This window comes from Stegostoma tigrinum, chromosome 1, assembly GCF_030684315.1.
Source record: "Stegostoma tigrinum isolate sSteTig4 chromosome 1, sSteTig4.hap1, whole genome shotgun sequence".
Lineage (NCBI taxonomy): Eukaryota > Metazoa > Chordata > Chondrichthyes > Orectolobiformes > Stegostomatidae > Stegostoma > Stegostoma tigrinum.
Genome location: NC_081354.1, coordinates 47,558,038 through 47,573,220, shown reverse-complemented (window position 1 = coordinate 47,573,220; position 15,183 = coordinate 47,558,038). Strand labels below are relative to the sequence as shown.

Below are 15,183 nucleotides of genomic sequence, written 5' to 3'. Positions count from 1 at the left end.
CTTTAAAACATCACAAACAGATGCAGAAAATAATCGAGAAAGCTAACAGAATGCAGGCCTTTATATCTAGAGGACTGAAGTATAAGAGTGCAGAAGAAATGCTTCAGTTGTATAAAACTTTTGTTTGACCTCACTTGCAATACTGTGAGCAGATCTGGGAACTACGCCTGAAGAAGGATATATTGGCCTTGAAGGGAGTACAACGTAGGTTCACAAGAATAACACAAGATTTCAGAGGTTAATTTATGAGGGGATTTATTTACAACTTAGACTTGTTTTCTCTAGAATTTAGAAAGTTAAGGGATGATCTAACTGAAATTTTCAGGATATTAACAAGAAAATACAGGGTAGTTAAAATAAACTACATCTACTGGTTGGTGATTCCAAAACTAGGGTGCGTAGTATGAGAATTAGGGCAAGATCATTGAAATTTTTTCCCCTACCTTACCAAACTCACTTCATAAAACTGCCTATCCCAGCTCTCTGGTGTCTTTCTCAACCAATCCTACTTGTTACTTTCCATACACCATTTCCAGAACAACCTACCATTCAACGTATATCTGTCAATCTCTCTCTGTTCCCTACAACATCTCCCCACTCACTCTCATTCACCCCAGCCCCTGATTGAACTAACCATGCTGCCCACTTACTCGCACAAGCCATCTCTCCACTCGAATCAGAAATAACACCTGTGCTAGGCACTTTAATATTCTGTTATACCTGCCCCTCTCACATTCCAGGAAGGTAACAGGCACAACATGGCAAAAAGAGTCAAGATGAGAAGTGTTTCAGAAATAGTAAGAACTGCAGATGCTGGAGAATATGAGATTACAAGGTGTAGAGTTGAATGAACATAGCAGGCCAAGCAGCACCAGAGGAGCAGGAAAGCTGACGTTTCGGGCCTAGACCCTTCTTCAGAGAAGGGTCTAGGCCTGAAACATCAGCTTTTCTGCTCCTCTGATGCTGCTTGGCCTGCTGTGTTCATCCTGCTCTGCATCATGTTATGTAAGATGAGAATTGTGTTGCACAATATTCAGCTCCTTACCCTAATGCAGAAAGCCTGACTCTGACCACTCTGAGCAGCTTTATGACTATGCCCAAGCCCCAGGACTGGTAGAGATGGCAGTACAGAAGTAATGTGAGCCTGATGTCTCTAGTTGAGGGGGAAAAGCTCAACAAGGCAAGGCAAGGCAAAGCAATGCAAGCCTGTGATGCTGAGAGCATCCAGGTAGGCTCAGAGTGAGTGAACACTATGTCAGCAAGTGAATAGCCCAAAGAAGCAGCTTGGTCCAGTCAAGGATCTGGGTTCTGTCTCTGAGTGCAGTGTGCTTGCAACTACTATATTACAATGGTAGGTGCCACTTCGCCCTGCAATGCAACATTGAAGTGCTGATGCATTCTGTAAGTCAATTTGAGGTATGTCATGAAGGTTCTTAGATTCTTTAACTAGTCAGATGCCAATCTTTTCAATATGCAGTGGTCATGGGCAGTGCCATGCATAATCATGGAATGTGAACTGGAATATTGGTCCAACATTGAAATCCTTTGGAGCATGCAGTGAGCTGAAGTCACCAGATATCCACACTGACTTCCATGTGTAGAAATCTCAACATCCAGCTTGTTCGGCATATTTGGTAAGATAGGAATCTGAATATTAATGAGACAATTTGTGGTGTTAATAAGGCATTTTAACAACCAATAATCCCCCCAGTTGTCAAATTGCCACTGCCTATTGAGAAACGCACCTCACATTCAGTGGATGCATAAAAGATGCATCAAAATGCTCCTGATGTCGAGACAGGCTGTGCTGGACTTCTTACACAATTCTGCCAAAACTGTGCCATTGATTATTCCAGAAGTCGTAAGACTTTAAGCATAACTACAGGAGCCTCAAGAATGACACATTGAGGTATGCAGGGTGAGGCATGTGCCACCTTACTGTGGAGATGTTCAAGATTCACAGATAAATTATCATGGCTCACAAGGGTTTTGATTGACTTTATCTGAAAGCAAGGCAGGGGTATTGGACTAAGGATTGCGCAAATGATGGAAAGTTCAGTAGCAGTTAAGGGACTCTACATGGCCCTGGCTTTCACCTTTAGGCTCACCTCTCCATTCCCTATGCCTGCATCATAGAGTCAGACACACAGAAACAGACCTTCTGGTCCAATCTGTCCATGATGAACATAATCTCAAACTAAATTAGTCCTACTTGCCAGTTTCTGGCCCATATCTCTCCAAACCTTTCCTATTCATGTACTTATCCAAATGTCTTTTAAATGTTGAAATTATACCCACATCCATCACTTTCTCAGGAAGTTTATTCCATATGTGAACCACCCTCGGTGTAAAAAATTTGCCCCTCATGTCTTTTTTAGATCTCTCTCCTTTCACTTTAAAAAATGCTCCTAAGTCTTTAAATCCCCTATACTAAGAAAAATACAACTAGCTATCTATTCCCTTCATTACTTTATAAACTTCTATAAGATTGCCTTTCAACCTACAATGCTCCGGAGAGAAAAGTCCCAGCCCAGAATGATATCCATTACAGTGGGTTGGGTAGAGTCTATGTATAGGGCTTTCCATGGAACAAGGATGCTTAGGATATAAGGGAAGATCTCAAAAAATGCGTTAATCAGGTTGTTCAATGCAATTTCTTTACAGATAACCTCACGTAGGCATGATGATCCATCAGGTCAACCGAACTATGCATAACTGGCTAGTTATGCTTGCAATTCTGATAGCTATGTGGCACATATTTAGCTGCAGAATGTGGCTTCGGGGAACTGATAGAGGTTTGCACAGGACCGTGCATAGCAGCAGGCAGAACATCAACAGGAAAGGTTGCAGAAGGTCAAACAACATAGTTTGCTGGCAACCAATGGCCAATACATTGACAAGCATTGCTCTCAACAATACCAGTTAATGTATGCAAAACAAAGCGGGGGCTTGGGATGTCACGGAATGCCATCAGTTATTTTCACCAACTTCTCCATGAAGGTGTGTGTCTGCAAAGGCAATCCAGCACTGGAATTTTGGAAGTGTCCACCGCATTGAACTTTTTCACCCATGGCCCTTTCCACTGGGAACATATGTGGAATATCCCAGTCTGCCACACATGAAACCACAAGGAATTTACAGATGCTTTGGTCAGAACAGCGAATGATTTTTTTTAAAAAATTCACTCCTGATCTCAAGAGCCAGCTAGCCAGAGCTGCGGGCTTTGCCTCCATTACAGGTTTTCCAGATGTGAAAGGCATACTTAACCATACATGAACTCCCTGTGATCAACCAGCAATGTTCATTAACAGAAAAAGTTTTCACACTCTAGTCACTGCTCACAGGAAACAACCCTTCAGGTGTGGGTGCACACAAATACAAGAGCTCTCATGATGCATTCTTTTTCCGTAACTCGCAAGTGCCGCAAGTATTTGTTCCACTGATTAACAGTAGGCTTGGCTGTAACAAACATATGAACCAGGACCAGAAATACACCACTCCTCTCTCAAGCAATCTCCATCATTCTACAAGATTATGAGAATTCCGCATCCCCATCTACACCTGACAGCCCTTGATTCCTTGACTTAACAAAAATCACTTAAGTCCTGTACATTTTCAAAATATTCATCTCCACTATCTTCTGGGGAAACCTTCCAAAGTCACACACTCTGAGGGCTAAATATATTTCATCTGTATCCTGAAAGTGTGATCCCTAATTTTAAAATAGTGCCCCTTAGCTCTGATCTGACCCTCAAGTCAAAACATTTTGTTTTAGTTCTACCTTGTAAAGACTATTAAGATAACCTACTTATTCCAGCATCAATCTAGTGAACATTTACTGAGCTGCATCCAATGAATTCTTCCTTAAATGAGGAGACTGCAAAACTGCATAGTGTATTCCAGGTGTGGACTCACTAATGGCCTGTATAACTTTAGCACAGCATTCTTAACTTTTATAGCCAGTTCCTCTAGAAATAAAGGACAGTGTCCCATTAACTTTCTTGCTTATATGCTGTACCTTTGTGACTCACGTACCAGGACACCTAAATTCCTCCCTACCTCAGAATTCTGTAGTTGCTCTCCATTTAAGTAATACTTCTTTATTTGTCCCTTCAAAGTGAACAACTTCACATTTTCCCACATTTTGTTCCATCTGCCAGGTTTTAGCCCACACACTCAACCTATCTAAATTCATCTGCAACTTCTTTATGTTTTCTTTCCAACATACTTTCCAACCTAGATAATAAAATGTGAGGCTGGATGAACACAGCAGGCCAAGCAGCATCTCAGGAGCACAAAAGCTGACGTTTCAGGCCTAGACCCTTCATCAGAGAGGGGGATGGGGAGAGGGAGCTGGAATAAATAGGGAGAGAGGGGGAGGCGGACCGAAGATGGAGAGTAAAGAAGATAGGTGGAGAGAGTATAGGTGGGGAGGTAGGGAGGGGATAGGTCAGTCCAGGGAAGACGGACAGGTCAAGGAGGTGGGATGAGGTTAGTAGGTAGCTGGGGGTGCGGCTTGGTGTGGGAGGAAGGGATGGGTGAGAGGAAGAACCGGTTAGGGAGGCAGAGACAGGTTGGACTGGTTTTGGGATGCAGTGGGTGGAGGGGAAGAGCTGGGCTGGGAAGAGCTGGGCTGGTTGTGTGGTGCAGTGGGGGGAGGGGACGAACTAGGCTGGTTTAGGGATGCAGTAGGGGAAGGGGAGATTTTGAAACTGGTGAAGTCCACATTGATACCATATGGCTGCAGGGTTCCCAGGCGGAATATGAGTTGCTGTTCCTGCACCTTCGGGTGGCATCATTGTGGCAGTGCAGGAGGCCCATGATGGACATGTCATCTAGAGAATGGGAGGGGGAGTGGAAATGGTTTGCGACTGGGAGGTGCAGTTGTTTGTTGCGAACTGAGTGGAGGTGTTCTGCAAAGCGGTCTCCAAGCCTCCGCTTGGTTTCCCCAATGTAGAGGAAGCCACACCGGGTACAGTGGATGCAGTATACCACATTGGCAGATGTGCAGAAAAACCTCTGCTTAATGTGGAATGTCATCTTGGGGCCTGCGATAGGGGTGAGGGAGGAGGTGTGGGGACAAGTGTAGCATTTCCTGCGGTTGCAGGGGAAGGTGCCGGGTGTGGTGGGGTTGGAGGGCAGTGTGGAGCGAACAAGGGAGTCACGGAGAGAGTGGTCTCTCCGGAAAGCAGACAGGGGAGGGGATGGAAAAATGTATTGGGTGGTGGGGTCGGATTGTAAATGGCGGAAGTGTCGGAGGATGATGCGTTGTATCCGGAAGTTGGTAGGGTGGTGTGTGAGAACGAGAGGGATCCTCTTAGGGCGGTTGTGGCGGGGGCGGGGTGTGAGGGATGTGTTGCGGGAAATACGGGAGACGCGGTCAAGGGCGTTCTCGATCACTGTGGGGGGAATGTTGCGGTCCTTAAAGAACTTGGACATCTGGGATGTGCGGGAGTGGAATGTCTTATCGTGGGAGCAGATGCGGCGGAGGCGGAGGAATTGGGAATAGGGGATGGAATTTTTGCAGGAGGGTGGATGGGAGGAGGTGTATTCTATAGCTGTGGGAGTCGGTGGGCTTGAAAAGAACATCAGTTACAAGCTGGTTGCCTGAGATGGAGACATGGAGATGGCCTCAAGGCCCTCCGCTTCTTCCTGTCCCGCAGGCCCGACCAGTCCCCGTCCACCGACACTCTCATCCGCCTAGCTGAACTCGTCCTCACACTCAACAACTTCTCTTTTGACTCCTCCCACTTCCTACAGACTAAGGGGGTGGCCATGGGCACCCGCATGGGCCCCAGCTATGCCTGCCTCTTTGTAGGTTACGTGGAACAGTCCCTCTTCCGCACCTACACAGACCCCAAACCCCACCTCTTCCTCCGGTACATTGATGACTGTATCGGCGCCGCCTCTTACTCCCCAGAGGAGCTCGAACAGTTCATCCACTTCACCAACACCTTCCACCGCAACCTTCAGTTCACCTGGGCCATCTCCAGCACATCCCTCACCTTCCTGGACCTTTCAGTCTCCATCTCAGGCAACCAGCTTGTAACTGATGTCCATTTCAAGCCCACCGACTCCCACAGCTATAGAATACACCTCCTCCCACCCACCCTCCTGCAAAAATTCCATCCCCTATTTCCAATTCCTCCGCCTCCGCCGCATCTGCTCCCACGATAAGACATTCCACTCCCACACATCCCAGATGTCCAAGTTCTTTAAGGACCGCCACTTTCCCCCCACAGTGATCGAGAACGCCCTTGACCGCGTCTCCCGTATTTCCCGCAACACATCCCTCACACCCCGCCCCCGCCACAACCGCCCTAAGAGGATCCCCCTCGTTCTCACACACCACCCTACCAATCTCCGGATACAACGCATCATCCTCCGACACTTCTGCCATTTACAATCCGACCCCACCACCCAAGACATTTTTCCATCCCCTCCCCTGTCTGCTTTCCGGAGAGACCACTCTCTCCGTGACTCCCTTGTTCGCTCCATACTGCCCTCCAACCCCACCACACCCGGCACCTTCCCCTGCAACCGCAGGAAATGCTACACTTGTCCCCACACCTCCTCCCTCACCCCTATCGCAGGCCCCAAGATGACATTCCACATTAAGCAGAGGTTCACCTGCACATCTGCCAATGTGGTATACTGCATCCATTGTACCCGGTGCGGCTACCTCTACATTGGGGAAACCAAGCGGAGGCTTGGAGACCGCTTTGCAGAACACCTCCGCTCAGTTCGCAACAAACAACTGCACCTCCCAGTCGCAAACCATTTCCACTCCCCCTCCCATTCTCTAGATGACATGTCCATCATGGGCCTCCTGCACTGCCACAATGATGCCACCCGAAGGTTGCAGGAACAGCAACTCATATTCCGCCTGGGAACCCTGCAGCCATATGGTATCAATGTGGACTTCACCAGTTTCAAAATCTCCCCTTCCCCTACTGCATCCCTAAACCAGCCTAGTTCGTCCCCTCCCCCCACTGCACCACACAACCAGCCCAGCTCTTCCCCTCCACCCACTGCATCCCAAAACCAGTCCAACCTGTCTCTGCCTCCCTGATGTAAATTATAAAGAAGTTGAGATCCAAGCACAGACACCTGCAGGACTCCGCTTATCAAATCCTGCAAATCAAATAAAGACCCTTTATGCATACTGCATTTTCTGCCAAACATTCAATCACTATCCATGCTGAGATGTTATCCCCAACACAATGAGCTTTATTTTCTGCTATAATCTTTGGTATGGCATCTTATCAAATATTTTCTGGAAATCTGAGTTCTTTGTAAGGCTTCATCTTTACAAAGAACGCCAATAAATTGGTTAAACATGGTTTCCCATGGCAAAACCATATTGACTCTTCCTTAAGTTTTCTAAATGTATAGCTATAATATCTAATGATCAATTCTAACATCTTCCTCACCATAGATGTCAAGCTAACTCGCCTTTGGTTCCCTGTTTTCTGCCTCCCTCCCCCAACTTCTTAAGACCATAAGACATAGGAGTGGAAGTAAGGCCATTTGGCCCATCAGGTCCACTCCGCCATTTAAATCATGGCTGATGGACATTTCAACACCACTTCCCTGCACTTTCCCCGTAGCCCTTGATTCCTTCTGAGATCAAGAATTTGTCGATCTCTGCCTTGAAGGCATCCAACGTCCCGGCCTCCACTGCACTCTGCGACAATGAATTCCACAAGCCCACCACTCTCTGGCTGAAGAAATGTCGTCTCATTTCAGTTTTAAATTTACCCCCTCTGATTTTAAGGCTGTGCCCACGGGTCCTAGTCTCCCCGCCGAACGGAAACAACTTCCTAGCATCCACCCCTTCTAAACCATACATTATCTTGTATGTTTCTATTAGGTCTCCCCTCAACCTTCTAAACTCTAATGAGTACAATCCCAGGATCCTTAGCAGTTCATCATATGTTAAACCTACCATTCCAGGGATCATCCGTGTGAATCTCTGCTGGACACGCTCCAGGGCTAGTATGTCCTTCCTGAGGTGTGGGGCCCAAAATTGGACACAGTATTCTACATGGGGCCTAACTAGAGCTTTATAAAGCCTCAGAAGCACATTGCTGCTTTTATATTCCAACCGTCTTGAGATAAATAGAAGGGTTATTCCTGTTATTTTATAGTCTGATGGAATCTTTGCTAAACCTAGGGAATTCTGGAAAATTAACACCAATATATCCAGTATTTCATTCGTAACTTATGTTATGACATTAGAATGAAGTCCATTTGGACCAGGAGACTTATCATAGAATCCCTACAGTGTGGAAACATGCCATTTGGCTGGCCCAACATGTCCACACTGGACCTCTGGAGAGCATCCCACCCAGACCCATTATCCTACCCCTGATGTCCCATGTTTAACCCACCTAATCTAAACATCTCTGGACACTATGGGCAATTTAGCATGGCCAATCCACCTACCCTGCACATCTTTGGACTGTGGGAGGAAACTGGAATACCCAGAGGAAACACTCCAGAGGAAATGCACCCAGACACTCGTCCAAGGTTAGAATCGAACCCAGGCCCCTGGCGTTGTGAGGCAGCAGTACTAACCACTGAGCCACAGTGAACCCACATTCTATCAGCTGGCTTTGTAACACTTCCATCATGATTGTAATTTTGCAAACTTCCTTCCACTTCCTGATCAAAAGTTGAGTGAAATGGTTTTTGCATCCACTTTTGAGAAAACAGAGGCAAGGTATTCTTTCATTTCATTATTTCCTTATGTACAATTAAGCCCCCCCATTCTCACTTTCTGGAGGATTAATGCACACTTTACTGACTCACTTCCTGTTGAAATCTTGCCATCCATTTTGCATTCCTTGCTTCTTTCCTCTCATAATCTAATTTCCTCCTCCTATTTAACCTTTCAGTCATTCTCTGCCATTTTTTTATTGATTTTTTCTTTAGTTTGATGTTTTGGCTACATTCTTTAGTAAACCACATATGGTGAGTCTGACTTCTGAAGTCTCTCTTTGCAGTAGGAATATACTTATTTGGGGTATTTTGAAATATCCCCTTACATGTCTGGCAGTGTGTTTCTATTGATTTATCCACTAATTTAGTATATTAGTTCACATCAGTTAGTTCAGCTTTCATACCCATATACTTGCCCCTATTTAGTGTTAAAGTGATCTTTAACCAGCAATACGACTTCATCTCCCTCTCCTTTTTGTCTGTTTTTTCCTAAAAACTGAATTCCCTCCAAATTCAGTTCTCAACCATGCATACTAAATGCTTTATTAACATTTATGTGTGTAGAAATCCTGTAGGATCTCATAATATCACAGAGCATGTTTAGAAATATAAGAAACACATGGACTAATTCTAATATCGGCGTATGCAATGGGAAGCAGAACTTTTAGGAATTGCATCAGAGAAAATCATGTTCATTTGATTCTCACAATTTTCTACCATTAAAATGAAAAGCTGAAACAAACAGGTAAGGGCCTGTGATTTCTTGAGATGAGTTCCCTTGAACCCCTGCTGGGCACCCCATTTGCAGAATGCGCCAGTGAAGCCATAATATAATAATGAAGTAAAGTATATACATTGAGGTAATCTAAGTTATTTCCTGTGCTATCTAAAATTGGAGAGAATGAACAAAAAATTTTAAAAATTTGAAAATCATTATTTTCTTTTTGAAAAACTTGGCTGAGGTTGGTCTGGGATATCAATTCCAGCTCCCGCTGTATATGCAAGAATTAAAACTGTGTTGTTCTTTGTTTTATTTAGTAGACAAGTTCACAACCAACAATAATGGCAGAAGTTAATTGAGCTTTTCGCGCTGACAATTGCCAGTCTGCTCAGGGCTGCAAAGCAGCTTTTCAATTAAAGGTTTATCTTTAAATAAGGATCTAATTAACAAACTTAACTATGAGACATATGAGATACTACCTCTTTATAATGACAGTGACATGGGGAATGCTTTGTCAGAATTACTTTTTCTACAGGCTTCGTCTCCTTTAAGCATTCTTTGAGGTGTAACTTATACGATACTGAACAGAAATTTATTTAAAGTGCATCGCTCATCTACTCTTTTTCTTCTCAGCAGTCAATCACATTGTTTTAATTACAATACTTCTTTCTCTCTGACTCTGATGAAATGTTAAAGAAATTCAGTAGAAATATTTTCACAAGTAGATAGTGCTTATAAAATAAAGATCATGTCAACAAAGTTAAGTGGTTTGGTAGATTTCATTGACTATCAATTACGGTGGTAATTATGATGTGATCGCTGAATAATAATGATTAAATAATTTACAGGAATGTATAACTTATTATATACTTAGGAAGCAAGATTGGTGCTTATTAAGACCTTTATATTAAAACAATGTATTTGTTTTTTACAGATCTTTTGTACAATATTTTGTGTTTAAAGGTTAAGTTTGAATTTATTCAATACATAAATCAAGCACATTTCTGATAGCAACAAAAAATGTCTCATCATTGTGAGTGTTACTTACAAAATACAGAAGAGACTTGAGAAAATTATCTTGCTTCCCAAATTCCCCAAAGAAAAAGTTTTGTATATCCTCACAATCTACTGTTGACGTGATATACATATTTCATACCCAAACCCAGAATTACAAATTACAATAATATAACTCTTTCACGTTTTTAGTTTAAGATGAATTCCCAACACATAAAGGTTACTGTTATGGTTTTGTTATTCAAGCAATCAGACAACGTCTATGTCATGATTTTTGTGTTACTCAGTTATCTGTACGTTAAGAAGCAACCAATTAACAGTAACCGCCCTTATTTCACAGTGTAAATAGGAAACCAAATTATTTTTTCTAATATAAAAACATTATTGTATTTCTGAACATGTTTCTCTATATCATTTCCTAACAGGGCCAATATGATGTAGCTTGCAAGTATATTTGGCGAGGGTATGAGATTGCCATGACTTTAGGTGATCTGCACCTACTGGAGACCATGCAGGTCAATTTCGGCATCTTCAAAGCTCATGCAATGATGACCATATATTGTCACCACGTAGAAGCTGCTGGACACACCAATCTTGAACGTCTGGTTACATGGAAGGACAGTAGAAAAGACACATTTAATGACCCCATTACAGAAGGTAAGTTGTTGGTCACAAAACACTTTCGTGCTTCTGCATTGTTAGCAGCTAAATCTTGTTACAATCCTATTCCTTTCTTACCTTTCACTCTTTTAAATCATTAAATTTGATATTTTTGAGGCTACCTTCTTCTTGATACCAAACATGGTGGGGTGTTTCTACTTGTGAAACAGCTAATTCATTGCCCAAAATGACTCTTTGCACTGTTAACCTGTACTAATTGATACTGACTGTTAAATCATGTATGCGTGAAAATGTTCTTAAGTCATCTCAGTAGGATGTTGAAAGAGATTGTTGGCTAGTCTTTACTAATATGATTTATGTTGAGAAGCATATTGAGTCTAGGTAGAAATATCTAAAATAAAGATGAAACAAACAAAAATAATAACATGCACATTAGACTTTTAGTTATCATAAAATTGCACATTTTCTATGTGTGCAAAGGAATACAATATATTTTACAAAATTAGACATAAAAATTCTACTTGAAAAATGTGTTGTTTGAAATAGTTTATTCAATTTAAAACTCAGGCCAAATTCGCTGATCCCATGCTCACAGTATGTAGCCATGCATGAAGGAAGATTGATTTGGAGACAACAATGCAGTTCCCCCTTGCATTAAAGTATGGTTCCTTACTGACAATGTGGAATCAGTGCATTAACCCTAAATTATAATATTTTAAAATGGGCAAAATTGTAAACGAATGTTTTATTAATATTCAAGTAACGTACTCCTGTGTTTTAGAATATGGCTAAGTATAATATTCCAATGCAAATGCATTTGTTTTAAATTGTTAAAAATAGGAATTTGCGAATGGAACACAATGATTACAAATGGCTTCTCTAATTTTTTAGGACCTGAATAACTCCGGCTGCACCAATTTTAATGATCAAATTTGGTTGTGAATATTTGTCTGTAGTATAATTATTAAGAGGATAATTCTCAAAGCTGGCTGAGAAGTGGTATTGATTCAGTGTGAGGTAATTGAGCTAATTAACACTATCAAAATGACGGGCATTGATACAGTATGTACTTCAGAGATGTCGCTAGTACTGTATGTGCAAAAGCATCCAATACAATTTCCTCCAATTATGTCATTAGCCCTCATTAACTCAACAATGTTCAGACACATTCAGTGTAAACAGAAGGTGGAAATATTTTTAAGTTCATTCAAATTATTTTAAGAGCAGCTTTAAATTTTGATTTTGTATTGATACAAGTTCGAATTTAAAATAAAAGTGGGAGATAATGTTTTATTTTATTTCCATGTTTTATACTACTTTTATTTTATTATTTGAAGTAGCCACAAAATTAATAATATATAAAAAAAACAAACTCTCATTAGAACTGTAAGAGGATGGAATTTGGAATTGTGAAATGACTTTGGTAAAATTGTCTTTTTGAGCCTGGTGCCAGATCATTTTGATAGGTGTGGCAGGTAACAGGTAGTTTCGGATCTTTTTTTGCGAGCAGACATAGATGTTCTGCAAACAGTCACCCAGTTTACGCTTTGTTTCCCCAGTGTAGAGAAGACCACATTGTGACCAGCGAATCCAGTAGACTATTTTCTGGGAAGTGCAGGTGAAGTGTCCCAGAGGGAATGGTGCCTGCAGAAGGCAGACAGGGAAGGGGAGATTAATGTGTGTCCGGTGTTGGCATCTCAATGGAGGAGGCAGAAATGGTGCCTGATCATCTTCTGGATGTGGATGCTGGTGGGATAGTAGTTTGGGACAAGGGAAACCCTATCACTGTTGCAGGAGGGAAGAAAAGAGGTTAGGGCGGGAGATGGGTCGGACCCGGTTGATGGCCATGTCGACAATGGTGCTGGGGAATCCTTGGTTGAGGAAGATGGTGGACATTTCAGAGGCTCCCTTCTTGAAGTTGACCTCATCTGAACATATACGAAGGAGATGGACGAACTGAGAGAATGGGATCGAGTCTTTACAGGAAGAAGGGTGAGAGGATGTATAGTCCAGGTAGCTGTGGGAGTCAGTGGGTTTATAGTGGATATTAGTCTATCCCCAGAAATGGAAACAGAAATGTTGAGGAAGGGAACAAGATAGACCAGCTGAAAGTGAGGGCAGGGTGGAAATTGGAGGTGAAATCAATGAACTTTTCCGATTCCGGATGAGAGAAGGAAGCAGCACCAATGATATTATCGATGTTTCGGAGAAAGAGTTGTGGTTTGAGGCCAGAATAGGACTGGAAAAAGGAATGCTCCACATACCCCATGAAGAGACAGCCATAATTGGGGCCCATGCAGGTACCCTTAGCAATCCCTCTTACCTGAAGCAAATGCGAGGCATTAAAGGAGAAGTTGTTGAGGGTGAGGACAAGCTCAGGCAAGCAGTGGAGGGTGGTAGTGTTTGGAAATGATTCAGGTCTTTGCTGCTGGAAGAAGCGGAGAGCCTAAAGACCATCCTGGTGGGGAATGACATGTAAAGGGATTGCATGTCCATGGTAAAATGGAGGTGGCTGGAAACTGCAAACTGGGTGTTTTGAACCTGGTGTAAGGTGTCAGAGGAATCATGGATATTCGTGGGCAAGGATTGGACCAGGGGAGTGAAGACTCAGTCAAGATAGAAAGATATGAGTTCTGTGGGGCAGCAACTGGCTGAAACAATGGGTCTGCCTGGACAGTCCTGTTTGTGATTTTTTGGGAGGAGGTCGAAGCGAGCTGTGAGGGGATGGGGTACTATCAGCGTAGAAGCAGAGGCAGGGGAGATCACTGGATGAAATGAGATCAGTTTCTGTAGTATATACAATGACCTGATGCGTCATGGTGGGGTCATGGTCCAGGGGAAGACAGGAGAAGGTACCTGAGAGCTGGTGCTCAGCCTCTGCAAGGTAGAGGTCAGTACATCAGACTACAACAGCACCACCCTTATCGACAGGCTTAGTACAAAGTCAGGGTTAGATCTGAATGCATGGAGTGCAGTCAGTTCGGAGGGAAATAGGCTCAGTTTGGTGAGGGAGGCAGAGAAATTGAGGCAACTAATATCGCATCAACAGTTCTTAATGAACAGATCAAGCACAGGTAAAAGGCTGGAGGGAGGTGTCCAGGTGGAAGGACAGTGTTGGAACTGGGCAAAGGGGTCTGTGGGATGGGGACAGGACTCTTGTCCAAAGAAATGAGCACAGAGGCGAAGATGGCAGAAGAAGAGTTCGGCATCATGTTGTGCCCGAAATTCGTTAAGGTGGGGACGCAGAGGAATAAAGCTGAGGCTTTTGCTGATGACAGAACATTCAGCATCGGCGAGCAGAAGGTTGGGAGGGATGGTGATTACCCAACAGGAGGTGGGGGAGTTGGAAGAGTGGATGGAGGCAGAGGGAAGGGAAAGAGAGGAAGGTTCTAGAGGGCCAAGGGTATCTTTGAGTTGTTGCATCTAGTGGGCCTTGATGCCTGAAAGAAAAAGAAAATGTTTCATTTTAGCACGACGAATGAGACGGAGGATGAAGTGGTGCAGCCCTGAGCCAGTGTGATGCAATGCTGTTATAGAGAAAGGTTGAGAGTGTGCATGTGATGCCACATGACAGTGAGTGTGGATTTCAGGAAGCGGCAAGAGCAGCTGTCCGTGGAATGTTGAACATCACGGAGATATCTATGATCCTGGGAGGATTCAAAACATGAGGGATGAAACTTCCGTTGGAATCCAGTTGGAAAGGCTTTCTGCCTTTGTATCCACACTAAATGACAAGGAAACACATGAGGGTATTTTTATTTACGCAGAGAGTGGTTCATCTGTGGAATGAACTTCCAGAGGAAGTGGTGGATGCAGGTAGACATTTAGATAAGTATATGAATGAGAAACGTTTGGAGGGATACGGGCCAAGCACCAGATAGGTGGAATTCATTTATTTTGGGATTATGGTCAATGTAGACTGGTTGGACAAAAGAGTCAGCTTCCGCACTGCATGACCCTTTGACTTTATGACTATTCTGGAATGTAGGTCACCAGGTCCAGAGTTCTTGTCAGAATTAAATCACATTAGATTCATCTTTATTACTTTTTCTCTAGTGAAAAAGATTGTTCTAACTTTCTTACAGCTTTTTTTGCCTCTGGAT

The 15,183-nt window shown here is 43.2% G+C and overlaps 1 protein-coding gene across 1 annotated transcript in view; it reads left to right on the top strand.

The window, feature by feature from the left end:
* The window catches only part of ttc29 (tetratricopeptide repeat domain 29), a 482,465-nt gene that overhangs the window by 334,158 nt on the left and 133,124 nt on the right, over nt 1-15,183 (top strand). Inside the window, exon 10 of the mRNA XM_048537485.2 lies at nt 10,885-11,116. Coding sequence (XP_048393442.1) covers nt 10,885-11,116 — 232 coding nt within the window. The remainder of the gene's footprint in view (nt 1-10,884; nt 11,117-15,183) is intronic.